General features: G+C 43.6%; 1 protein-coding gene across 1 annotated transcript in view; it reads right to left on the bottom strand.

Moving 5' to 3' along the window:
• LOC121873643 (mushroom body large-type Kenyon cell-specific protein 1-like) overlaps positions 1-15,345 on the bottom strand; it is a 52,587-nt gene extending 37,242 nt beyond the window's left edge. Inside the window, exon 1 of the mRNA XM_042377293.1 lies at positions 15,330-15,345. Coding sequence (XP_042233227.1) covers positions 15,330-15,345 — 16 coding nt within the window. The remainder of the gene's footprint in view (positions 1-15,329) is intronic.
• Positions 15,346-27,932: the final 12,587 nt, after the last annotated feature.

The following is a 27,932-nucleotide window of genomic DNA, read 5'->3' as shown; positions in this document are numbered from 1 at the left end:
CAGATATTATAATATAACGTTTGTCTCTTATTGCTCATTAACTCTTCACAACACAATAAATTAAGAGTCTAGCGCCACCAAAACGCTCACATAAAAAAACACCATCAAACTTCAATATTAAAACACACACACGTGATATTAAGCGTCGTATCGTTCATATCACACATGAAAATACACTATTTTTTATACAGTGCAGATAACACAATACAGTCCAGCCTTTTAATACCGATAACAAACTCACTATCACCATTAACATATTTATAACTACAAGGAATATTTTTTTTTGTATTTCTTATTATTATTTTGTATATTTGAATATTACTCATTAAACAGTAACTATATCTTTGCTCTATCTTGGGGATGACTAAATTAAGCTGGTACACAAGATTGAGTTCAGGTTGGCCATGAAATAAGACGATTCCATTACTGTATGAAGACGATTCAGTCAAAATGTATCTAGGTTTTTAGCGTATTTCTCTGCGTATCTAATTTTAGGTTAGGCTAGGCTAGGCTAGGCTAGGCTAGGCTAGGCTGGGCTAGGCTAGGCTAGGCTAGGTTAGGTTAGATTTGGTTTGGCTAGGTTTGGTTAGGTTAGGAACTTTGCATTTAAATCTGTATTAGAAAATGGATATTTTTCTTAATACAATTCGACTTTCACTTCCTATAAAATACACCACACGCGTCTGGACACAAACACCTGCATCAAGTCACCTGTCCAACTTCACTAATAACACAACTACCTTAATTAAAACTTTCAAAACCTAACAAACCAAACTTAACTAACACTAACCTAACACATTAAATATCTCACTCCGGGACATTGTTTTCATCTTGACCTTAGAAACAGCCCTAAACGACCACTTTGCCCTCTAATGACCTTTATCGTCGTCTAGATCTTGTTACACTCCGGACGAGGTGTTTATTTGACCTTTAGCTCCGACCTTGACAACGATCGAAACATTACGTATAATAAGCGCATGTGTGCAGGGTATTTAAGCTGGCTCCAAGGGTGTTCTGACTCCAAGGGTGTTTAAGCTGGCTCCTAGGGTGTTTAAGCTGGCTCCAAGGGTGTTTAAGCTGGCTCCAAGGGTGTTTAAGCTGGCTCCAAGGGTGTTTAAGCTGACTCCTAGGGTGCTTAAGCTGACTCCTAAATATGAAGTAAATCCAATTACATTTTGTTGGCCTATTTATCGTGTCATGTTTCGACAAGGAAGAAAGGAAGTTCAGAAAGGGAGGGAAGGAAGTTGAGAAAGGGAGGAAAGAAGGGAGACAATGAAGGGAGATTAGGGAGGGAAACAAAGAAGGAAGTTTTGGGAAGAAGATAATGAGGGCAGATAATGAAAGGAGTTTAGGGAAGGAGATAATGAAGGCAGGTTAGGAAGGAGATAATGAAGGGAGTTTAGGGAGGGAGATAATGCAGGGAGATTAGGGAGGGGTCATTAAAAGTCTCTCTCTACACGTGCATAAAAACACATCCAGGAAAATATCTCAAATATATTTTTTTAATACCCTTGAAATTTGTTGACATTATAACGTGTTTATTACCTCGGCACCGTCGATAATGAGGGGAGAGCGGATCATAACAGGGGAGGAGACAAGGATGGTAAGTGTGGAGGAAAGGTGAGAAGAGGGGGAGGAGGAAGAAGAGGGGGAGGAGGAAGAAGAGAAGAGGAGGAGGAGAAGAAGAGGGGAAGGGAAGGAAGAAGAGGGGAGGAGGAGGAGGGAGGAGGAGGAGGAGGAAGAGAGGGGAGGAGGAGGAGGAGGAGGAGGAGGAGGAGGAGAGGAGAGGGGGGGGGGGGGGGGGGGGGGGAAGAAGGAGGAGGGGGGGGGGGGGGGGGGAGGAGGAGGAGGATTGGGAGAATGAAAATAAGGAATAGGAGAACAAGAAGGAAGAAGAATAGTAGGAGGATGAGAAACTAACCTAACCTTACCAGTAGTAGGAGCCCAAACAGGGAGGTACTACCGCCTGGGAAGAAATTGGAAGTATAATGTATTGTCTAATGGTAGATCCTGCTGCCATATGGCATCACCAAAATTGTGACCAAGTCCCAGGTTGCTGATCTGACTTTCTGCCTCATTTACACAATATCAGGTCTCAATTGTTTCTCTTACTATTGACAACACAACATACATATATTGTTCCTCACTGTTGTCAAATTTTTTTCAGATTTGTATTTCTTTATGGTTCTTTATTATTATTATTATTATTATTATTATTATTATTATTATTATTATTATCATTATCATTATTTTTTTTTATTTTATATTATAAATTTTACTTATCTGAATTATTATTATTATTATTATTATTATTATTACATTTGCCTCCCAGGCCCCGATGCAGAGACCTGTGCCCGGGTGGGCTAATACTGTAAAATAAAAATAATAATACAGGCTAGAATCACCCACACCCAACCTGAGTCTTCCGTAGGGGACTAATGGGGTGTGACAGGGACCAATGGGTGTGACAGGGACTAATGGGCGTGACAGGGACTAGTGGGGCGTGACAGGGGACTAGTGGGCGTGGCAGAGGACTAGTGGGGCGTGACAGGGGACTAGTGGGGCGTGACAGGGGACTAGTGGGGTGGCAGGGGACTAGGGTGGGGCGACAGGGACCAGTGGGGCGTGACAGGGGACTAGTGGGGCGTGACAGGGGACTAGTGGGGCGTGACAGGGACTAGTGGGGCGTGAGGGACTAGTGGGGCGTGACAGGGACTAGGGCGTGACAGGGGACTAGTGGGCGACAGGGGACTAGTGGGGCGACAGGGAACTAGTGGGGCGGACAGGGGACTAGTGGGCGTGACAGGGACTGTGGGCGTGACAGACTAGTGGGGCGTGACAGGGACCAGGGGGTGACAGGGACTAGTGGGGCGTGACAGGGACTAGTGGGTGACAGGGACTAGTGGGGCGTGACAGGGACTAGTGGGGGTGGACAATGGGCAAGAAATGGGGCGTGACAGGGGACTAATGGGGCGTGACAGGGGACTAGTGGGGCGTGGCAGAGGACTAGGGGCGTGACAGACTAGTGGGGTGTGACAGACCAGGTGACAGGGACCGTGGGGCGACAGGGGACTAGGTGGGGCGTGGCAGGGGACTAGGGGCGTGGCAGGGACCAGTGGGGGGTGGCAGGGGACTAGTGGGGGGCGGGGGACCAGGTGGGGGCGTGACAGGGGACTAGTGGGGGCGTGACAGGGACTAGGTGGGGCGTGACAGGGGACCAGGCGTGACAGGGACCAGTGGGGCGTGACAGGGACCAGTGGGGCGTGACAGGGGACCAGGGGCGTGACAGGGGACCAGTGGGGGGAGCGGGGGACAGGGACCAGTGGGGACCAGTGGGGGCGGACAGGGACTAGTGGGGCGACAGGGGCCAGGTGGGGCGTGAACAGGGGCGTGACAGGGGCTAGTGGGCGTGACAGGGACCAGGGAAGTGACAGGACCAGTGGGGCGTGGGGACTAGGGGGCGTGACAGGGGACTAGTGGGGCACAGGGACCAGGGGCGACAGGAGGACAGGGCTAGTGGGCGTGACAGGGCCAGTGGGCGACAGGACTAGTGGGGGCGTGGGGGACTAGTGGGGCACAGGGACCAGTGGGGCGTGACAGGGACTAGTGGGGGCGTGACAGGAGGGAGGACTAGTGGGGGCGTGACAGGGGACTAGGTGGGGCGTGACAGGGACTAGGGGGCGTGACAGGGGACTAGTGGGGGGCGGACAGGGGACTAGTGGGGGCGTGACAGGGGACTAGTGGGGGCGTGACAGGGGACTAGTGGGGCGTGACAGGGGACTAGTGGGGTGTGACAGGGGACTAGTGGGGCGTGACAGGGGACTCACCGAGAGAAGGGTGGGGCTGAGCCGATGCATGGACAGGAGTTTGTTGTCCTTGGCCCCCTCCATGTTCTTGGTTCACCGCATCCTAACCTGGAACAAGAGACAAAACCATGAAACACACCACACTGGAGACCACTAGTACACACACGCTGAGACAATAGAATACACACACAGCTGAGACACACTTAGTAATACACCAGCTGAGACACACTTAGTAATACACCACACTGCTGAGACACACTTAGTAATACACCACAAGCTGAGACACACTTAGCACACACTGCAGCTGAGACACACTTAGTAATACACCACACAGCTGGAGACATGGGTAATACACAGCACAGCTGAGACACATAGTAAACACCACACACAGCTGAGACACACTTAGTAATACACCACAGCTGAGACACACTTAGTAATACACCACATTGAGACACACTTAGTAATACACCACACTGCTGAGACACACTTAGTAATACACCACACAGCTGGAGACACACTTAGTGATACACCACAGCTGAGAACACTTAGTAATACACCACACAGCTGAGCACACTTAGTAATACACCACACAGCTGAGACACACTTAGTAATACACCAAGCTGGAGGACACACTAGTAATACACCACACTGCTGAGACACACTTAGTATCACACCACACAGCTGAGACACACTTAGTAATGGAGACACACTTAGTAATACACCACACAGCTGAGACACACTTAGTAAACACCACACAGCTGAGACACACTTATATTCACCACACAGCTGAGACACACTTAGTAATACACCACACTGCTGAGACACACTTTAGTAATACACCACATGCTGAGACACACTTAGTAATACACCACAGCTGAGACACACTTAGTAATACACCACACTGCTGAGACACACTTAGTAATACACCACACAGCTGAGACACACTTAGTAATACACCACACAGCTGAGACACACTTAGTAATACATCACACAGCTGAGACACACTTAATACAGTACACGGGGAAGAAAACGATGGAAACTTACCAAGGAACAATTAATACAATCTAACCTAACCTAACCTAACTCTAACTCCCACCATTTACCACACGGTATGACCATAACCTGAGTACGTTTCACTTTCCTTGCGTTCCATTTTGTACACATGTTTAAGAATGAAAACTGTGAAATAAAGGTGAGGTTGACGTCTTTTGACTGCGACCCATTATTTTGTCCAGTCACCTTATATAACAGGGCCACTTGTAGAGGCGTAAAGCTGCACTACTATATAAGCACCCTATCCATTGTCACCTTTTAGCTCAAATTTCTCGAGTGAGTTAACTAATACATTACGTTCTGAAGCACAGGAAACACCCTTCAGCTCTTAATAAATGTCATATATCACTATACCCGACTAGTATAACTATCTGATTAACACACACACACACAACTATCCTACCAAGGTTCATCATATAGTCCACTAACACATGTATAACTACTATCTGTATCACGTTTCATATAGAGGCCAGACCTAACTGATCATATATCCCGGCTCCTGAATGTGGCCGGTCGTAAAAAAAAACAGTGTTCCATTATGGTGTAAACATTGGAAATTTATCTGGTCATCACTCAAAACAATTTAGGTTTTGGGCATATTTCACCCAACAGCAACAACTAGCCAACTATTTACTCCCCCACAGTAGTAATTAATAATGCTGATGCAATTATTATTATTATTATTATTATTATTATTATTTCCAACCTCCCCTTATAGCCATACCTTCACAATTTTTATTACCTAACCATTACTACTACTACTATTATTACTATTTCTACTACTACAACTAGTACTATTTCAACTATTACTTCTACCAATAACAATAAAACCAATAACAAAAATATAAAAACAAAACCAAAATAATAACAACACTTAACAAAGAATAACAAGACAGACGTAGACAAGAAACCAATAACAGTGGCGGTACAAACACTGTATTGAATAAACGTCCTCAGCTGAGATAACACTAAACGTTCATGCAATAACAAAGAGAGAGAATATGAACTAGGGAGGGGAAGAGACGCAGCAATGGTCTAAATATTAAAAAAAATACCTTATGATCATAGAAACGAGAGGAACCGAACACTAGACACAGCAGCAAGAGGAACCCACAATATACAAGAAACGTTTCATTGAAATAGGGGAAACGTTTCACAAAATAGGGGAAACGTTTCACAAAATAGGGGAAACGTTTCACAACAAAATACAATAAACGTTTCAGACTTAATAATATATGATAAAAAGTAACATTATTAAATATAAACCAATCACGTACAAGACCCAGAAGTAGATGGTAAGATACTGCCAAGTGTTTCGGAATGTTTCTCCACAAACTGCACGTCACTGACTCAACCTACAGGTTATATCTCAAGAGTCAAATTTAAACAAAAATCTCGCCTTAAACTTGATAGCGTAACCGTGAGCGCCCTTGAAAACATTACTTGTCAACTTTAAATATTACCAAAACGGTTCATAGGTTTCCGATAAAAGCCAAGACAAGTGAAGTACAGTATATTGGTGTGGGTTAACAGTCACACCGCTTCAATGACTTCCACGGTCGTTAAGAACAGCTAATGTTATAATTACAGTGAAACCTCCATTTAAAGGACTATATGGAAAGGAAAGTCACGTTATATCGAAGGTCCATTAGATGTGAAATCAGCGAACGAACTATTGAGATGAAAGACACGTTGTATCGAGGGTCCGTTAGTGTACACTCTCCTCTAACGGATTATATGAAAAAGAAAAGTCCGTTATATGGAGGTTTCACTGCATATACAAATACAAATATAATAAAAATGATTATCTAAATTTATATAAAAGTTTAGTATTTTAAGTAACAGCAAAGCAGTGGACAGGTACAGTCAGGTCTCAGGGTAACAAAAAGTCTGCTCCCTCCCAAACTGAAGAAGTATCGACCCGCATATGAGATAACGCAACACACCCGAACCATGACAGTCAGGGTAAGTAAGTTCGGAGACTCATTCTCTGACTCAAGTTTCACCACGGGGAGTGAATCTTTGTCCAGGACTCTACAGCACCTCTGAAGGGAATGTATCCACCACACCACATCCTGTCTAGCATTCTTTAACCCACAGAGCAATAACCAAGCAGGAAAGGGTTAAAAACATAGTCATTCCTATTATAAGTCTTTGTATATCAACCAAATATTCCACTGAGTTACCCACCATAACCTAGACTGAGTATTATGAATAAAGACAAGCTGTAGACCCGCCACACCTGATACAATATTACCTGTAGATAAATAGCTGTATCGTGTGGGTGAATGTCATGACACTAATTAACCTGCCTACTCGTCACAAATAGGAGGGACCGGCGACAAATAATATTAAATGTCTACAGTGGTAATTAGTCTACAGTGGTAATTAGTCTACAGTGGTAATTATATCTTCAGTGTTTCAAGGACTAATAAAACACTAATTATATCTAAATGAAAATTATCGCTATACCTAGAGTGTGGAAGGGGAGGGAGGAGGTAGGGGTAGAGGGGGAAAAGGAGAGAGAAAGGGGAGGATGAGGTAGAAGGTAGGAGGGTAGGGGTGAAGGGGTGGAGGGGAGGTAGAAGGACGAGGGGGAGGAAGGATGGAGGGGACGCAGAGGTAGAATGGGGGAGGAGGAAGCAGTAGGGAGGTAGAAGGATGGAGAGGGACGCAGTAGGGAGGTAGAAGGATGAGGGGGACGCAGTAGGGAGGTAGAAGGATGGAGGGGGAGGAAGGGGAGAAGGGGAAGGTAAGGGAGAAGGGGCAGATCAGAATTAAATGAGCCTCTCCACAGCATCAGGAAGACAGGAACCAACACCAATAAAAATCAGCTATCTATTTTACTCCGTCATATGCACAACTGGTGAACCAAGGACAAGGGTAGAGAAGGTTTAAACTTCTTTCACCAGACTTAGAAACTTAGAATGTCGAAATGATACCAACGGATAGGGGAGGAAAGAAGAGGGGAGGGTAGGGGGAGGGTGAAGTTAAAGACGGGGTGGGAGAATAGTCGGGAGGAGGGGAGGGGTTGTGGGAAGGAGGAGGGAGAGAGTTGGGGAGGAGGAGGAAGGGGAGGGTAGGGGAGAGGGGAGGCTGGGGGAGGAGGAGGGAGGGGAGAGGGGAGGGGTTGTGGGGGAGGAGAGGGGAGGAGTGGAGGAGGAGAGGAGAGGAGGGTGTGGGGAGGAGGAGGAGGGGTGTGGGGGAAGGGAGGAGAGGGTAGGGGGAGGAGTGAGGAGGGTGGGGGGAAGGAGGAGGAGGAGGGTTGGGGAGGAGGAGGGAGGGTTGTGGGGGAGGAGGAGGGGAGGGTTGTGGGGAGGAGGAGGGAGGGGTTGTGGGGAGGAGGAGGGAGGGTTGTGGGGAGGAGGGAGGGTTGGGAGAGGAGGGGAGGAAGGTGGGAGGAGGAGGGGAGGGGAGGTTGTGGGGGAGTTTTAAGAATATACTGGTAGGTTCCAGCTCATGTATAGAGTGTGACTACAGTACAGGATACAGGACCTCATAACCTACTCTCCATCCCTCACTATTGGCCACACACTCGCTTTACTTTACTATATAATACAATCAGTTGTTTCATTAATCCTATTACTACCTGGGAGGTGGAAATCTGCTCCAATTATTTGAAGATAAATTTCCTGTTAATTTAATTTTCTGGGGAATTTCACGATTTTTTTGTGAACTAAAATATATACGAAAGTGTTGTGAGTATAGGGAAACTTTCATGGTAATTTTATGACATTTTGCGAACTACGACACGAAACTGCTGTGTGAGTTTCCATTTGTGTTGGACCCAAAGTTGTGTTCCAATCACGGCTGCCTGCGGGTCTGGACAACTCTGTGTTGCGACCCTCTGATTTGACTCTTGTTGAACAATAACGAATACTGTATTGGTATTCCATGCGAGGAAAATACTTTACTGGTAGAAAATGACATTATTGGCAGTAAAACAAAATATACATAAGAGTGAAACGGCCATAACTGACAGTGAAAATGCCAGTGAACAGTGGAAACAGCAATACTTCCCCTCCTGGTGTGTCACACAGGCGCTGGTGTGTATTAACCACCCACAGGTGACCTTACTGACCACCTGTCCTTGGCACCAACCTCCTCCTCCTCCTCCTACAGGCGGTGTGTGGAGGAGGCGCTACCCACCTTTGATGTCGGTAACTCCAGCGTCGCAATAATTGGGCCATGTATAACCAGGTGACCCGCCCGTTACCTGCCACACCTTGATGCTGTCTCCGTGTTGCATAAATATTGTTTTAGTGGGCTTGTAAGGTTAACCATCTCCACCTGCGGTAGCTTCAACATACATTTATACTGACTTTCACGTCCCCTCTTTACACACACACACACACACACAAACACAAATAAAATAATAAATCTTAAACCCAATCTTCCTTGCTAACTAAGAGTGTCTAATTCTCAGTTCATTTATCCACCCGACAGCTGTTGTTATTCTTTCCTGGGTCTTATATCTCAGGAGCCGTAAAGGTTTCCTCAGTCCACAGTTAACAAGGTACAGCCTCATCCCCTTACATCATGGCTGGTGACGATACAAATTTGATAAAACGAGTCTTAATTTATCAAGAGTCTGGGTGGTGGTGGAAAATATAATTAAATAAAACTTAAAACCCAGTCATAAATTAGGATGTACCATACCTGGGGACTCGGAGATATAATCTGCTCAAAATAAACCCATGGGTCACATTTCGATTCAGTTTAAGAAAGACAAAGTAAAAAATACACTAACAATCTCTACCTGGGTGTATCCAAAGACATTAATTAAAGGTGAATCAACTTCCCACCACTGGACAACATGTAAACACCAGCAGCCATCACAGCCACGCCTCCAACACCTCACGTATACATAGACAAAATTAAAATTCCACCAGCAGGTTATACCGCGCCGTACCGTGCTTGGGTGGCGGGGCAGGCAGTGACAGGCAATCTATGAGCGGCAGATTGAGTTGGCAGTGAGTATTGAGCAACACACACCCTCCTCGCTCAGTCCTTTATTAAATTCACGAAATCAATTATATTTGGCCAGATTAAAGTCCCTCTCCAGGGTTATAAGCAATTGTATCACCATCCCTCCTCCACCTTATTGAACTGAAGACAATATTCAAAGGTGTTTTTAATTATTGACGTAATCGAGAACAAAGACACCTGAACACACACACACACACACACACACACACACACACACACACACGAATGAACGGGCAATGAGGGGTGAGGAGAAGGGGAGATGACACAACACCTGACACAACAGTAAATTACAGGTAGTATATCATTACCATCACTCGGCAACCATTTCACCAACCAGGTCACCCAATTCACCACAAAAACCTCCACCCACCCCGAACCAGTTTTTTTCCCAGTTAACAGTAAGCGTATACACCAGCTACAGTCTGCCAGTAATCCATCATCAAGCAAATGGGCTGATGACCCCAAAATAATGTAATCACCGTTAATTTATCGCTCTAGTTATCAGCACAGCCACCAAACCACCCACATAAACAAAGCTAAAAAAACGCGTAATTTAATAAAACACAGATCAATCACGTTACCCGACCGACCGATGTAAATATCCATCACCGAGTGGGAGCAAACCCGGTACGGTGTATATGCAGTTAGTCAGACCCATGAGCGATTGGAGCAACGTTCGTATGATGGAACACTATATACCTCATCCTTCACACTGGTGCCTGGGTAAACATTCTCTCATTCCCTAACCTCATTCCTCCTCCCCCCCCTCTCTCCCTTCATTCCTCTTCTTTCCCTCCATCCCTCCCTTCCTCTCCCCAGTCCTCCTCCTTCCATCCCTCCCATTCTTCCTCCCTCCCTACCCCATTCCTTCTCCCTCCCTCCCCCCACCATGATCAATAACGGACTGGGGTCTTCGTTATGAACAAAGCTGAACGAAACATAATTCTGATCCCTCACGATTTATACTGTGTGTGTGTGTGTGTGTGTGTGTGTGTGTGTGTGTGTGTTCCCCTCTCCTCTCACACATTCCCCCATGCTAATTAAATATATCTAGTACTGTACCGGTATAGAATATAGAAATTACAAAATTAATTAAAAGGTCAAACACAAAATGCTACAGAAATGTTACAATAAAGCCCTAAACTAAAAGCGTATCCAATTTAGCACTAATGGACCAAACGAATACATTTCAAAATCCTATCTATTCCTTACAAAACCTGAACCATACGCTAACTTGTCTTTAAAATACAAACTAACAAACTAACACTCCTGGGGAGGATGATTTTATTTTTATTTTTTTCCTCCGACGAAAAGTTATTCCGTCAGCATACTCCTTCGACAGGTAGCTGAGATAAGTAGCCCCTTGAGTCAGACACGACGTGCAGTACCAGCGTGGCCAAGTGGTAAATGCCGATACAACTCACTCGTTACCCATGAGGACGTCAACCATTTTGATCTAACTTGAATCTTCATGAAGACTTCTTAATGACCCAAGTTGGATCATTAACAAGACGTGGTAATGATCTAAGTTTCCACCATGTTAACTTACGAGAGACTACATGTTTTTTTGTTATTGTATTGCTCTTTGTTATTACGCCCGATATTCCAGTACTTGTTCTGTGCTAATAAACTCTCTCTCTCTCTCTCTCTCTCAACTACAGCATTTCACATTACGAAAATTAACCTACTTAATGACCTAAACAGACAATAAATAACCTATCGTGTCTAGAGAGTATTCACATCACAGTCCAGTAACGTTAAGTAATAGCATCAATTGTTTCACTGAGCGTCGACCATCATACACCCAGGCAGAGAATAAATAAACCACATACAGTACACAATATTCTCTTTATAATCAGCCTCACTCTGGATCAAAGGAAAATTGTCTTACCGTAACACAGGTTAGTCTCAGGCTGAAGCAATACAACACAACAATAACAACACAACAATAACAACACAACCATAACAACACAACCATAACAACACAACAATAACAACACAACAATAACAACACAACCATAACAACACAACAATAACAAACATCATTCTACACTCTGGACAATTTTGGCCGAATAATAATAATAATAATAATAATAATAATAATAATAATAATAATAATAATAATAATAAATAATAATAATAACAATAATGAGACAAACATTTCTAGCGGACACAGTTTTCTCTCTCTCTCACGCACCGAACACTGGGAGATTAATCAACACCTGGCCAGACCAAGGTCATGTAACCTTCCTCCTGAGCCCACACGAGTCCCACACATAATACATCAATTCCTGAAAAAAAACACACTGTAATACACACCCCCAACCCGCATACAAGCAACAATACAAAGAGCGTAAACACAACCTCCACCAACCCCTCCTACCCCCTCCCTCTCTGAACACCCCCTACTAATGCTGCACCACCACCAACCCCTCCCTCTCTGAACACCCCCTACTAATGCTGCACCACCACCAACCCCCTCCCTCTGAACACCCCTACTAATGCTGCACCACCAACCCCTCCCCCTCTCTGAACAACACCCCCTACTAATGCTGCACCACCACCAACCCCTCCTCAACACCTCACACGCGTAACCACCACCAACCCCTCTCTGAACACCCCCTACTAATGCTGCACCACCACCAACCCCTCCCTCTCTGAACACCCCCTACTAATGCTGCACCACCACCACCAACACCTCCAGCACCAGCACCACCACCACCTCATCTTAGTAATGCTGCCCTGCCCTTGACACAAACACAATGCTTCGTTAGTGTTACCCGGCCAGAGGGAGTGTGTTATTGTTTCACCTTACCTCACATTATACGCCAGAATATGTGATATTTTAAGGTAACGATGCGTCAATGGTAACAATAATGTGCTGGATAAGACAAGATAGCATAAAACACTTGAGAAATCCTGATTGAATGCAGTTCACATTCATCACAGCTGAAAATACTCCAAAGCTTAAAGAATATTGTTGACTTCTGCTTCAATGTTCAAGACAAGGAGGAAAATATACCATTGATTCAATCTTCATAAAATTTACACAAATTCTCCTCAGTCACATCAATTGAAACCTAAGTTTTTTCGTAACATTTACAAAGTCAAAAACACTAATCCAGCGTGGACAAATGTATTCCATTCATTAACTAACTTATAAGGAGAGAAAATTCCCATTTTTAAATCAAAGCTCCGTGACAACACAACACTTTAGTAATTACGTAAAAAATTATATAAAGTTTACAGAGAGAAAATTGATGTCTGTCGTCCGTTGATTAACTGTGAGCTTTTTTAACTCTTAACTAATTACACATTGGGAGGAACCTGTTAATACTAAACATATTACGAGAAACTTCAGACTACAGACAATTAAACTTGGGAGAGAAGTTTTACGAAGACCATCAAGAAGAACGTGAGAGAGGAGTAAGGATTTCAGGTCCGTAAGAGAAGATCAGGTCCCTCCCTGGTCCAACAAGACGATCATGTATTAATTAATTCTTCAGCCGTAATTATCTACCTCAGAGAGGGTTTTCCTTTCGTAATTACTTTTATAAGGTAATCCTCTTCTCGTAATAGGATTGAACTACCTGACGTGAACAAACACTACCTGAGCTACAGTGACACCACCTTATTACAGCCTCGAAAATATCCAAAGTATTTAATTTATAATTATGAAAACCTGTCAACGATAAAAAATAAATAAATACCAATAAAATCTGCTTAAGTTATTATGATCTTGAATATTTATTACTCAGGAGGATACAGATTTTACTCCAGATTTTAAACATTAAATTATAAAGAAAAAACTTAATCTACTTTTTTTTTCTGGAGTGATGACGAACATGAAGTGTTTGTTCCACCAAGACCAGCCACTGGGGAACATTTGAAGAACAATCGGTGTACGTGAGGCTACAAGATATAGACAGGGAGAAAATATGGCTTTCATAAAACATTTCCTCGGGAGCTGTCTGGTAATACTCATATAAGCGCCTTTAACTTAAGCAATCTTCCAGAGCTAATGCCAAGCATGACGTCATCAGCCTACTCCAGAATGCCAAGCGCTTCAAACAAGATTTAATATTTATAACACAAAAAATTGGTTATGCATATTACGATTAACCTAGTGAAAAATTAATGAACTTAATGACGTTTATTGTTGTCCCCCCCCAAAAAAAAGAATAGGTTGCCTCAGGGAATTGTCGTGTAATTGTTGAGCGTCTCTCTCAGGACCAAACTAGTTCACTGTGAGCCTGACCCAACACATTCCAACAACTACACCACCATCGCTTGACATAACCTCACAACACACACAAACACTTCACGGTAACCCAATTACACACACACACACACACACACACACACAACACACACACACACACACACACACACACACACACACACAACACACACACACACACACACACACACACACACACACACACACACACACACACACACACACACACACACCACGGCCTCAGCCTGCAAATTTGGTAAGAAGCTTCTACACTATCCCTGACACTGCCGGCTCCTACTACCACCTGAGATCCCCTGTCCGGAGAATTGCTGTTCGACACCACAACCGCATCCAGCCCATACGTGCACGAACTGATCGCTATAAGAACAGCCCAGTCCCAACCATTGTAAAAATTATCAATAACATGTAATAAATCAGTGTATTCACTCCCAGTAAACACTGCTCCTTACACTGTCACTATGTTGAAATGAACTGTAGTTTGAGCTGATCCCCATCTAAGTTATTATATGTCTTATTTGTGTCACTTATGTTACTTGTATATTAGTTGTAATTCGTAACCCATTCCCCAAATATGTAACTGTATATTTTCAGCCTTCTGGCTGCCAAGCTCTTTCAATAAACCGTTAATTATTATTATTATTATTATTACACACACACATACACACACACACACACACACACACACACGCAACACACACACACACGCAACACACACGCACAAAACACACACACGTCCCTTGTCACCTTCGCTGTGCCAAAATTCTCTACTGAAAACTATAAACCTCGGAGGAACAATATTATTTCACGCAGATTTACACAAAACTGAAACATGGTGAAATTTACGGTGTGATTCTCCGTGAGGGTAAACAGTGACTGTCTGGGTGTCCTTACAGTCTCCCCTACAGTCTGTCCTTTCTGGGTCCATTCGACTGTCTCCCCCCCCTCCATAACTCACACTCGACAGTCTCTCCCCCTCCATAACTCACACTCGACAGTCTCTCCCTCTCCATAACTCTCACTCGACAGTCTCTCCCCCTCCATAACTCACACTCGACAGTCTCCCCCTCCATAACTCACAGTCGACAGTCTCTGCCCCCTCCATAACTCAACACTCGACAGTCATCCTCCAAGTAGCATTCACTTACCAGTCATCCTCGTAACTGCCTCCCGTCAACAGCCTCCCACTTGCTCTCTCTCTCTCCACAATGCCATCCACTCACCTGCATCTTGGGTCATTACGATCCAAGTGTCCATCGCTCAGCTTAACAGCTCTTCTTCTACTGTGAGGCAGCCCCTTAGCCCTCCTGACTCTATTGTGAGGCAGCCCCTTAGCCCTCCTGACTCTATTGTGAGGCAGCCCCTTAGCCCTCCAGCCCCTAGATTGAAACTTTCCCAGCCCTCCAGCCCGTAGAGTGAAGCAGCCCCACAGCCATCCTGACTCTAGAGAGAGGGAGGAAGCACCTGTTAGCTTGCACCAATTATACCTAAGGAAGCGAGGTCCCACAAGACCCCAGTAATGACCATTAGCTGCCCCAGACCCGTAACGCCAGACTTACCGCCTCATTCCCCACTCTACTACTGGACCGACCTGACTCGTAAATGGCGTCTTTTCCTCTTCAGACTTTTAAAATCCTTCCCTTTGTTTCTTTCCGGTTTATTCAGATAATGGTGTAATTAATTTGCGCAACTTTGTGGGAGATTATTTTTTTCAAGGATAAACGTGCTGATAAGGTTCCTTGAGAAGTACAGGTGTTTGTTATCTACTCTCGCTTACCTGAATTTAGGATGAGAATTAACACAAATAAATACAACAATTAAGTGACCTCCCTATAAGGATAACAGGAGTCAAGAGTACGGCGGCTTGTTTCCTAAGGTCATGTTCGAGACCTCAGGGCACCCTTAGTCCAACTTGCTGTTGATGGACACCTAAATATACAGTTGGGGAAACAAAAGTGTTCGAGTACAGTGTCGGATCACGCTACCTCCTTGTGTACCTAAAGGTTAGTATTAAATTTTCTGTATCATTAACCTGCTTCAAGTTGATTGGTGGTAAATATGGAATACAAACACCCAAGTTGAGCTGTGACATAAACAACTTGATGCGAGGAATAACGGCAAAGATCCTCCCTTTAGTGATTTCAGAAAGTATCCAGGAAGAGTTTATTGCCGAGGTTGGTGTGTCACGTCACAGCAAGCGCGCGCGCGCACACACACACACACACACACACAGTCAAGTGCATCTTTTAAAGTGCTTGAAGAGTCACATCCTCTCAAAATTAAGATTACAACATTAATACTCACTGACCTTGAACGAAACATTAATAACTCAAGTCTAAGTTTTTCCTCAATGATGTATGAATGTTTAAAGTTAATGTCTCGTGCGAAATATAATGCTTTCATAAAATCCCAAGCGATATTTCAACAAGGATCACTAGGACATAAAACAAGGGGACTACTTGTTGGTCGTTACTTATATCCGAGTCTTCTTTTTTTCTGTTTCACTCTTGACATGAAATAACCTGACCTACAGACAACGACCTGACCTACAGACAACCAAAGGCCACTTATGAACCCTGACCTTGAGCACGTTGACCAAGACAGTTCAAGACATTTCTCAACGCCCACAAACCCTCCCAACTCGAAGCTATATGCTGCATCCTCCGACAAAAGTATTAAAAATGGTAAAATCAGTCAACAATTATTGAAAGGCAATTAATACGGCATAAAAATACTTCGGACACCTACCAGCGAGAGTTCTAGAGAAGATCAGTATGTATATCATCACACTAACCACAGGTAATTTATCAAAACTTCACGGAGCATAACTCCTACATTAAGTTATCTCTTGGTCTAAAATTCAGTGAAACAATAGCTGTAGCCTAGGAAGCCACATATACCAAATTTCAGAACTCAATCATTAGTAATTACAGATTAGTTCACTTTACAAAAAATGCCCAGACACACACAAACACTCGTCGAATCAGACCAATAAAAAATGATTACAAGATTCTGTATTGTTTCATATCAGATGACACTGCTGGGAACGAATATAGAGTTAAGAAAATATATGCTGAATTAGACTAAAATTGAGGGTTTCTAGAAAGTTAGTTTGTAAACGAAGACATGTTAGACCCCTTGTGTATGGGCTTCCCGCAGTGCTGAATTAATCTGACTAGCTTTAACCAAATAAAAATGTGGCGTCCACGTAATGAAGGTGTTCCTGGAGATAGTCTGATAGAGGAGATAAGTCTATTAGGGGAGATAAGTCCATTAGGGGTGATAAGTATGAGAGGAGATAGTCTATTAGGGGAGATAGTCTATTAACCCCGTGTGTATGTGCTCCCCTCTGTGCTGAATAAAACCATCTGGCATTAACCAAATAAATTAACAAAAGTGGCAACCCTGAAGTTAAGGAGCAGCCTGGAGAAGTAAATGTTTTAGTAAGATCACCGAGGCTCCTCGCCCCTGTTAACTTTATCTTCTACTTTACCACCTCATTAGCAGCGGCCGCCTCTTATTCTAAATCCCTCGGTTGTATAATATTCCCCGGGAGAAAAGGAGGATGAGAGAGAAGAAAGAGAAGAGAAAAAGAGAAGAGAAAAAGAGAGAGAGAGAGAGAGAGAGAGAGAGAGAGAGAGAGAGAGAGAGAGAGAGAGAGAGACTTCATATTTAAAGTGAAATTTTTCGGTACTGTTTACAATAACAAATACACTATTCTTTCAGTGTGTGTATGTGCAATTCCCCTATGGACAAAGTGACGCCCGTGTGTGTGTGTGTGTGTGTGTGTGTGTGTGTGTGTGTGTGTGTGTCAGGGGATAACGACCTACATCACTGAAATTACGAAAATTAATCGTCCTATTATTTCTGCTCGTAATCTCAATCATTAGCGCCAGGTATGACGAAAAGTGCCTCCTGCCGGTTCGTAAAAGTGTCTCTCCAAGCTCATAAAAGTGAGTCCCTTGGCCTATAAAAGTGCTTCTGCTTGTAAAAGTATATCTAAAATCATGAAAATACTTCTCCCAGCACAAAAAAAATCCTACTCAGCTCACTAAAGTACACCCCTCTCAGCTCACCAAAGTACACCATCTCAGCTCACCAAAGTACACCCTCTCAGTTCACCAAAGTACTCAATCTCAGCTAACAAGCGTACTCAATCTCAGCTCACAAAAGTACTCAATCTCAGCTAACAAAAGTACTCCATCTCAGCTCACAAAAGTACTTAATCTCAGCTCACAAAAGTAGTCACTCAGCTCACAAAAGTATTATCTCTAAGCTCACAAAAGTACACCCTCTCAGTTCACCAAAGTACACCCAGTCCGCTCACAAAAGTACTCGCTCTCAGCTCACAACAGTACTCGCTCTCAGCTCACAACAATACTCGCTCTCAGCTCACAACAATACTCTCTCTCAGCTCACCATATTACCCCCTTATCAGCTCATAAAAAATATTAAACACAGGATGATCAACACGGTAAAACTAACAGCTCCAGGTTAACTAGGAAAAAATCTCACTGGGAGGAAAACCGATTGGATAAAAATCTGGAAAGGATATTAAGATTTTTCTCCCCCGGCGAAATTAAGGTCCATTTAGGGATTATTTTTTTTTTTTACTGTGATAAACTATGGTGATGTATGAATGATAATTGACGATGAACTGGGGGGTGGTGACTCGTGTCCTTATAGGCCCTGCCTAACCTAACCTAACCTAACCTAACCTTCACTAAAGTCAGACCATTTCATTCAGCTCAGAGGGGATCCCGTACACTAGTGTTTAAGGAGTAGCGGCATGACGTAATTAATTAAGTAATGGAAGTAATTACCAAGACTTATAATGACGGTATAATAACTCCAAAATTAAGAGATTTGTTACGGTAAAATATTTCCTAATCTTTTATGAATTAACAACAAATAATAATAATAAAACAATAATAAGCCATTAACATAAATAAAGTAATAATAATAGTAAATAACAATAATAATAGCAACAACAAAAATAAAAATAATAACAACACACCTACAACAACATATCTACAATAACAACACACCTACAATAACACACCAACAATAACACACCTACAATAACAACACACCTACAATAACACACCTACAATAACACACCTACAATAAAAGATGAGAAAATCTGCCCGAAATTTTTAAAGGTTGTGCCTCGCCCGGTCACAACCTTTATAACAAGTCACTTTAAATTACGTGTTTGTTTTGCAGTTTCTGGCGCGGGAAATCCAGGGCTGGGTGATGTACACTTTGGCTGTTTGTCACTACCTAGAAAAAAAAAGTCCAACTGGGGGCTAATTTATACCATTACCTCGTTAAAGTGAAAGTTGGGGGCTGATTTATACCATTACCTAGTTTAAGTGAAGGTTGGGGGCTGATTTATGATCATTATTTAACACTGTGAACTTCACACACACACACACACACACACACACACACACACACACACACACACACACACACACACACACACACACACACACACACACACACACACACACACACACACACACACACACACACACAGAACAAAATGTCCAAGTGAAACCAAATCGCTCTTACAAATAACAAAACGAAGATGTAAAGAGGGGAGGGGAGGGGGGGTGGTGGACATGGTGAGTGATGAGGTATGAAGGAGACGAGGTGTAATGAAGTAGTCAAGTGTTACTGATGACGATTAACCCAACACACATTCCCTTTTCCTCCTCCCTCTGCTGCTACCACTACTACCACTCGCCAAAGATGTAGAACATGATGACAGTGAAGGTGAAGTCTACGATGCTTGCACTACCTGATCTGATACACCCAGGTGAAGGCAGGTACTGGCATAGAGAAGACGAGAATCAAAACGTGGGTCCAGAGGCAGACAATACCTGTAGGAGCCCAGTAAACGTTTGGTGTAGAGATACTATGGACGCCAACCCTCCCTCCTACCTGAAGACTTCATGCTGATTGATTGACCCAACTATCTGGTCCGTCGCTCAGGTGGAAGGGAGTGGGAAGATGATGGATATACCTGGGTGAAGAAGGGCGGTGGAGATGGTAGGTACCCTTTAATCTTTCTCAGATCAAGAGGCGGCGGTAGGTAGCCTTTCTTAACGAGCTGGTCAGGGAGATCAAAGAGTGGATATACATTGTTTCCTGCCAGGAGGGGGAGAGGGAAGAAAAGGGGGATAGAGGAGGGGGGTAGAGGGGAGGGGGGTAGAGGGGTAGAGGGAGAGGGGGGACTCGCTGCCAACCTCGGGTGGAAGGGAATAGAAAGGGCATATTATTTATCATCAGAGGATGGGATAAAAATGGCCACCGATTACTACCTGGTGGAGAGGAAAGGACAGGTAATAACTTTCTACTTACATCACTATTTTAAAGGCAAAATTAACCCCACACTCGTTAAACACGTTCCTCCTCTTTTATCTCATCATTATTCAATAACTAACCCAATGTTAAACGAAGCGCCTATGTTAACACGCAAACGGCGGCGTTAAAAATCCGCTTTAACTATTATGATGCGTGAATACATGACCCTCGACACTACCTCACTGTTACCTAAGACAGAAAATTAAAAGCAAATGAATCAGATTCCCTTTACAATTTAATGGCAGAGACATACAAAAGATCACCTCACGCATGAAACCTTAGTCGAGTGTTCAGTAACGGGATCAGGTCGTCCCCACACATACCACGCCCTGTCTCTTATTCCCTGTCACATTAATCTCTCTCATGTTTCTATGCGACGTGCAGATCTGGAGCTTGAGTCAACACCCAAGTCTCCTCCTCGACTCTCAGCCTTAGACTACAACCAGCGTCGGACAATTCAAGTGTAAAATCTTGCGGTGGCCTGGGGCTGTCAAACAGGTCCTGCCTCACCCACGTCTCCACACCTGAAGTTTACCAACTCCGCGCCAGATGTGGCGAGTGTGCGTAGAGGTAGGTGGGTGGATCAAGCATTGTATGGATCCTTCTGTAGCTTACGTTAGGTAAAACAAAAAAAATATTTCAAAATAAACAGATTTAATACTGAAATCCCACTGTAGAAGATAATAGAGAGTGGTAGTGCATGAGACTGGCCAGTTTGACCAGCACACCTACAGGTCTGGTATGTGTTCATGAGCTCGCTCTTCAGTATACTTGGTGACGTCTGTAATTATAATTACTTCATCAACTAGACATTCTTCTCATCTTGCCTGGTGATGAAGCAGCACCCTGCCTGTGACACACCTTACTTTACCAAAGATGTATTACTAATTACCATAACAATGTAACGAAACGAGAGTCCAGCGTCACCCCCGGAGATATAAACACTCACTACTTTGTCTACGAGAAATATACCTCACCAGCAGGAGGGAAGCGGTGGAGTTCTGGGAAGGATAAGCCACAACTTTAGGCACAAAGTTCAGTTAAATCTCCAGAGAACTATTGTGAGCCAGTTAATGAGTTGATAACAAAAGTACATACACTCTTATCTGCCGCCGGAAGCCCCTGTATAACCCCGAGACTTTAGATGAAACAAAGTGAAGTGAAGTGAAGTGAAAGTTACACAGTTTAAGAAGCTTTACTCAAGTGTTAGCAGTCGTTATGGATCATAGCTTTATACACAGATGTTCTACCACACGACTATTAAACACTGCCTCGACTCCCCTGCCGAGGCACACTTGTACTGTTCACTTAGTTTAGCACCAGCAAATACTCTACAGTGTCTACACCATAGGTTCAGTCCCAAGGTGTGAAGCAACTTTATATCACAAGTATAGAACAGAACTGACCAGCATTTAAATATGAACAATTCATAAAAAATTAAACCTAATCAAATTGTTATAAATGAATAATGTAACAAGCAAGTCTGATATAACCAAATGGAGAATAATCGTTTCAATACATCAATACTCACATGGCTCTCCTGTATACAAAACGTGCAGTACTGTGAGATGTATTCAACAATGGCAGATGCTAACAGGTCAGGCTAGTCACTTTCAGTAAGATTAATCGGACTCGGTTTATATATAAGGTGTGTGTGTGTGTGTGTGTGTGTGTGTGTGTGTGTGTGTGTTCGTTTTCATAGTGAAATAAACCTAATGTATTCTACTACACATATACGAATGCTACTCAGACACTGTTAGAGGAAATAGGCCGGCCAGCATTACCTTAGTTCAGCCAGGAAACAACGCTGTTAAAACCGGCTCACAAAATATTCTGGAAAGTGTAATGTCACCGGCGTGGAAATTGCTCCTTGTTCGCTGCTAGTAAGAGCGAGAGTATGAGAGTATATATAAAGTGGTGTTAATGTGGTGGCTGGTTGAGACTGCACAGTTTTCATATATTTTGTACAACACACCTGATGTTCAGTTGCCGTCTCTCAGTCACATACGGATGGCAACAGGGAGGATGGGGGCTACAATAAACAGCACATCCAATACCAACTTCTTCATGGGTAAGATACCACCCTAAGACTCCTTCCCGCAGGCTACCACAACATCTACTCACTGGTGATACACAAACACCCATAAGAAACATACACAACTTCTCCCACACTGAGGAACAAAAACACTCTGCCAGAGCCAAGAAAATGGTCCCCTTTCACAATCACGAAAAAAAATATTCCCTCACCGAAAATTCTCAGCTCAAGAGTGACAAGGAAAAGGTGCTCTCTCTCTCTCTCTCTCTCTCTCTCTCTCTCTCTCTCTCTCTCTCTCTCTCTCATACAACTAGAGTGAAAGGAACATTTTTGCACATCAAGGGAAATGTACCTTTGTGGAGGCCAGGATAAGAAGATAATAATATAGGAGGAGCGGAGTGTGGTGGAGTAAGGGGATATTGCGCCAGGAATCTGATTACTGTCACAGTAAGGTTAGGGCGTCCCAGAATAGACTTGCGACACTTTTCCCTCCCCTCAGCTTAACTTGCTGGCGAGATCGTCGAGGTCGCAAGGGGCTCTGGGAAGACATTGCAAGTAAGTAAAAACAAGTGTGAGATATGAGAAACTTTCTTCTGCTGAACATATTAAGATTCGCAATAGATACAGAAACTGAGAAATTTTACGGCTACCCCACTCTCTCATCCTTTTACCCCCTCCCTACCCCTCTCACCTCCTCCCACCCTCCCACCCTCTCACCTCCCTCCTCTCTCCTCACCCTCTCCCCCCCTCCCTCACCCCTCCCTCACCTCCCACCCCTACCCTCACCCCACCCATTTTCTCTACAGTGCATAAGACAGTAACTGCAGGCGTCATTAGAGGTTTGTTTACGATCACACCACCCACCTCACAGCTCAGCCGGGTGTCTTAAAATTCCATACGCTCTTACCCGTACACGATCACATGCCAATATGTTAAATCTAAACCAGAACAAAAATTTAAATTCCAAATGATGTACTCGGCTGGTTGTCCTATCATGCTCAGTATTCATGATATTCAAATTTTAATGAGTTAATACGACAAAGTTGTTGTTTTTTTTATACACGGGAAAAAATAATTCAAGTAAAAGTCTTCTCCATCTAACGTCAGCGCCGTGATGATAACTCCCCCAAATCTGTGTAAATTCAGCAGTTGGTTTGTGTGATGACTGAATATGGAACAGCGACACTATACATACATACATACATACATACATACATACATACATACATACACTTATATAATACACTCATAAGTTACATTTGTTTCATTAAAGGAAAAAAAAACCCGGATATTTATCAACATAAACGTACAAATTGTAGGAATTTTCTCCATATTTTTCGGAGGCTGAGAATTTCCCCTTCCACACACAGACAAAGGTAACTCTAAATTACTGCCAGTCTGTTTTACGACCATGTTATCCACGTAGGAGAACCAATGAACTTGAACTGCGTCATTACTCCACACTGACCTGTTAAAGAGCACATCGTGACCTCTGAGAACAACGGTTGACACAGTATTAGTTTCACCTTGTGTTGCTCTGGTTCCGCACTTCGAGGAAAGACGGACTTGCATAAAAAGAGTTGATATATACAGTCTTGTGAACTGCCCATCTACACTACAGTACTACAAAGTTAACGAAGTACTAAACGATACACTGATAAATACACTAAATTAAAAACTGATAAATTTTCCCTCATGTATACAAATAAATAATAATAATTTCGTCATTTTTATAATTCGGTTTTACAAGAATATAATCAACATATAAAGTTTGTATTTCCTGAGGTGAAGAAGACGATACCAAGTTGAGGGAAAGATAGAATTCTGAGTTTCGTTTATAAGGTAAATCCATATTGGTCATCTCACACCCCACTAACGTTGCGGCTTAGAAATTCAATCTAACTATGGAGAATTCGGACAGGTTAAATACAGGTAATAACTGCAAACAGTATCGAGAAATTAAACACACACACACACACACACACACACACATCATAATAAATTCTACAATATCTGTGTTGCATAAATTTAATGTCTGGCCATATTTGTGTGTCCATTCATTTAATTAACAGACATCATTTGCCACAGTAAACTCTGCCCTCGGACACTAATAACAACACCACAAATAACCTGTCAACAGCTGTAGGCGTAAACAACCACACGTCATGTTCTGTACTCGTTCATTTCCAGTGTTATGACAAGCGGTCTGGGGTCATTATGTGTATCTCTGTTGGCTCACTGGTCCCTGTTGGCTCACTGGTCCCTGTTGGCTCACTCCCCAAACAGAGCCAAGTCATAACAGGAAATAGTATATATGCCCTCATCAGGACTCGACACCGCGGGCCACAGTAACTCAAATTCCTCAATTACACCCGAGAAGGTTTCATACTCCACCCACAGCCTCCACTAACCACCCACAGCCTCCACACCTCCTCCACCCACAGCTTCCATACCTCCACCCACACCCTCCGCACACTACCCAGAGCTTCCATACCTCCACCCACCACCCATAGCCTTCAAACACCACCACCTCGAAAATATGTCCTCCCCTCCTCCTCCTCCTTCACGTCTCCAGTACACGGCGCCTTTAATACAACTCCTACAGGTGGATCTCTCTCTCTCTCTCTCTCTCTCTCTCTCTCTCTCTCTCTCTCTCTGTAAGATAACCATTAAAGTCTTGTACGACACCCGGGAGCCAGACACACAGCGTTCCTTCACTACGACACCCACAGGACTCGCCAGACTGACACCACAAAAGTCCTCTATGAACGAGTTACTGCCACTATTTTGTACCTCATACACAGCCTGTCTGACGTGGTGGCCCCGAGCGTCTCCTCAGCGCCTCCTCCTCCGTATATTGTTATATGACAATTATTATTATTACAACATCAGTGAAGAATCAAAACACCTTGAGTAATTGTCTGACTTGAGAAAATCCAAAGAATATAAAATCATACGAATTACTACTTGTTTGTACAGAATACTCCCTGAATCACCTCCCCTCTCTCTCGAGCGCGCGTACGCACCCACACAGGGGAGTGTAAGTAGAGAGTGGAAGCCAACTCTTCGAGAACTTAAGTGTTCTTATGAGATTAAAGTTCAAGTGTTCGGAGATTTAAGAGCGCCAGGCACTCCGAGGGGAACGTGAGAGGGGGGGGGGGGGATACCTGAGGGTCACACACAGCTCCAGGCACTAAAATATTTAATTATCGATCCTGTTTTTATACAATGTGTGGTTCATTCACGCGAAGTCAGCGAAAGAAGTGGAGTTATGTTCTGAAACCAAAGACACTACATGTCATTGTTGAGGCGGCCGGGGAGGAGAGAAGCAAACTATCACATCTTTAACAAAATAACCCACTAAACTGCCCAATTGTCGACCCAGGCTTATCTACAGTACACGACATCTCACCAACTATGCTGGTCTGAATAACGCTTGACACAAACTTGAGTTCTACCATATAATTATACTTCATGTCGGGTAGTTACTGTTATCAAGTTCTGGCTAACACTGTCAGCACTATATTCTCTGACTGTCATCTGCACCCCTCCTTGTAGCGGTCTTCTGTACGTAATTATGCTGTCTTTCATACCTTTGTCTTACATCCAGTACAGTCATAAGTCTCTCCACATAATCTGACTGTAGGTTATTCTAAACTTTAAAATTACCAGTTAAAATAATATCCAAATCCCAGGTGTAAATCTCAGGTGTACATTTCAGGTGTAAATTCAATTAACTTTACTCACAAACACAAACTACACGTCAGTTACCGGAGTCTGGACAACAAGAGGAGGTCAAATGGGCAAGGAAGTCAGAGAACAGAGGCAGCTTACTGATCGGACGGGAGGTTGAGAGCGGCGGTAGGTGACAAGGGCAGAGGAGTGTGAGTATTGAAGGTGACGCCCCGAGACGCCTGAGGCCAAGACCATCACACACCTACCAAGACAGAGCCAGTGAGGGAAACGGTGACCCATCCAACACAAAACGCCAATCACCATACACCAGGTATCATCCTACGAGTGTTTAGCGCCATTACTCACACTAACCCGGGTAACTACATAACACTCACTCGAATAAGTATGTTTATGATTTGGTGTGAGACAATATGACAACGGACGACGGATTATGACAACACTACCGAGACAACAGGAGTCGGAGTATTCACTTTGAAATTCATCATTGCCCTCCGTCAAGATACATTTTGGAGGAACACTACGATACACTTCTAAAACTTTCCAACACTTGTAGAAACTGTATAGTCTTCCTCCTCAGGCCAGAGACCCTGACATGCATCCATATCTCCTAGTTTTAATTAATGTTATGTTTCTCGTTCATGTTTCCCAAAGTAAAGTTTTCAGTGCCTCAGAACACTGCCACAACTTCGGGTGTTTGTCCAACTTTCAACTTGTTTTTGAGCTTCAGTTATGGGTCGAGAACTGACGGTCACTGGGAAATTCTGTCGTTCACCCAAGTTTTTTTTTATAACATTCCTTGAGGCTATACCAAAGTCTAGCCCTTCCCTCCCCTCCCCTCCCCTCCCCACACACTTTTTTTCGTGGGAGGCTCGAGGGGGGTTCCATTGAGCGTCCTGAAAAATGTCATCTATTTTTTGAACACTGGCCAAAAACAAGACATTTATCTCAGGGAATAAGTAAAAAGAAACTCTGACTTACTGATCCCCAAACCTTCACACACGGACTAACACCACCATTCATTCCCTTATCAAATGTATCCTTGTCCTAACGAGGCGGCCAAAATGCATACTAATTGGTAGGGATAGATTGGATCACATTAAGAATGGGGCTAATAATTAAACCAATCACCTTTTTGTTTACCTTGACGTCACCAGGTAATAAAACATACACTCGATCTCAAGTTAAAATTATGCTGAACACCTGTGACCAACACCTCTGACGCTACCACCACCACCACCCATCCCTGCCCCCCCCCCACCACAACCACCACCATCCTCCTCCCATTCCCTCCCTGGCCAAGACACAATTGAAAATCATTCCACACCACCCGTCTGGCTGTGATTCTCTCCTGAGGCAGTGAGTGATTGTGATGACGGCTAACAGGTAGCCGCCGCCGCTGCTTCTTCTTCCCCTTCTCCACCTTCCTCCTCTTCCACAACCACCACCATACTTACTTATCACACACCATTTACAACAGACCACCACCTCTACCAGACTACCACATTTACCACAGTCTCTATATCAACCAACAACAACCACATTTAACTAAAAGCTCCAAACTTGCCACGAACAACCAATGCCACTCTCGGCCACACACAACACCAGGAACCAACACACTCATACATACATACATACATACATGCATGCATACATACATACATACATGCATACATACATACATACATGCATACATACATGCATGCATACATGCATGCATGCATAC

This window comes from Homarus americanus, unplaced genomic scaffold (assembly GCF_018991925.1).
Source record: "Homarus americanus isolate GMGI-L3 unplaced genomic scaffold, GMGI_Hamer_2.0 scaffold53502, whole genome shotgun sequence".
In the NCBI taxonomy this organism is placed as follows: domain Eukaryota; kingdom Metazoa; phylum Arthropoda; class Malacostraca; order Decapoda; family Nephropidae; genus Homarus; species Homarus americanus.
The sequence above is the reverse complement of the archived record's forward strand: the minus strand, read 5'-3'. Positions and strand labels throughout refer to the sequence as shown.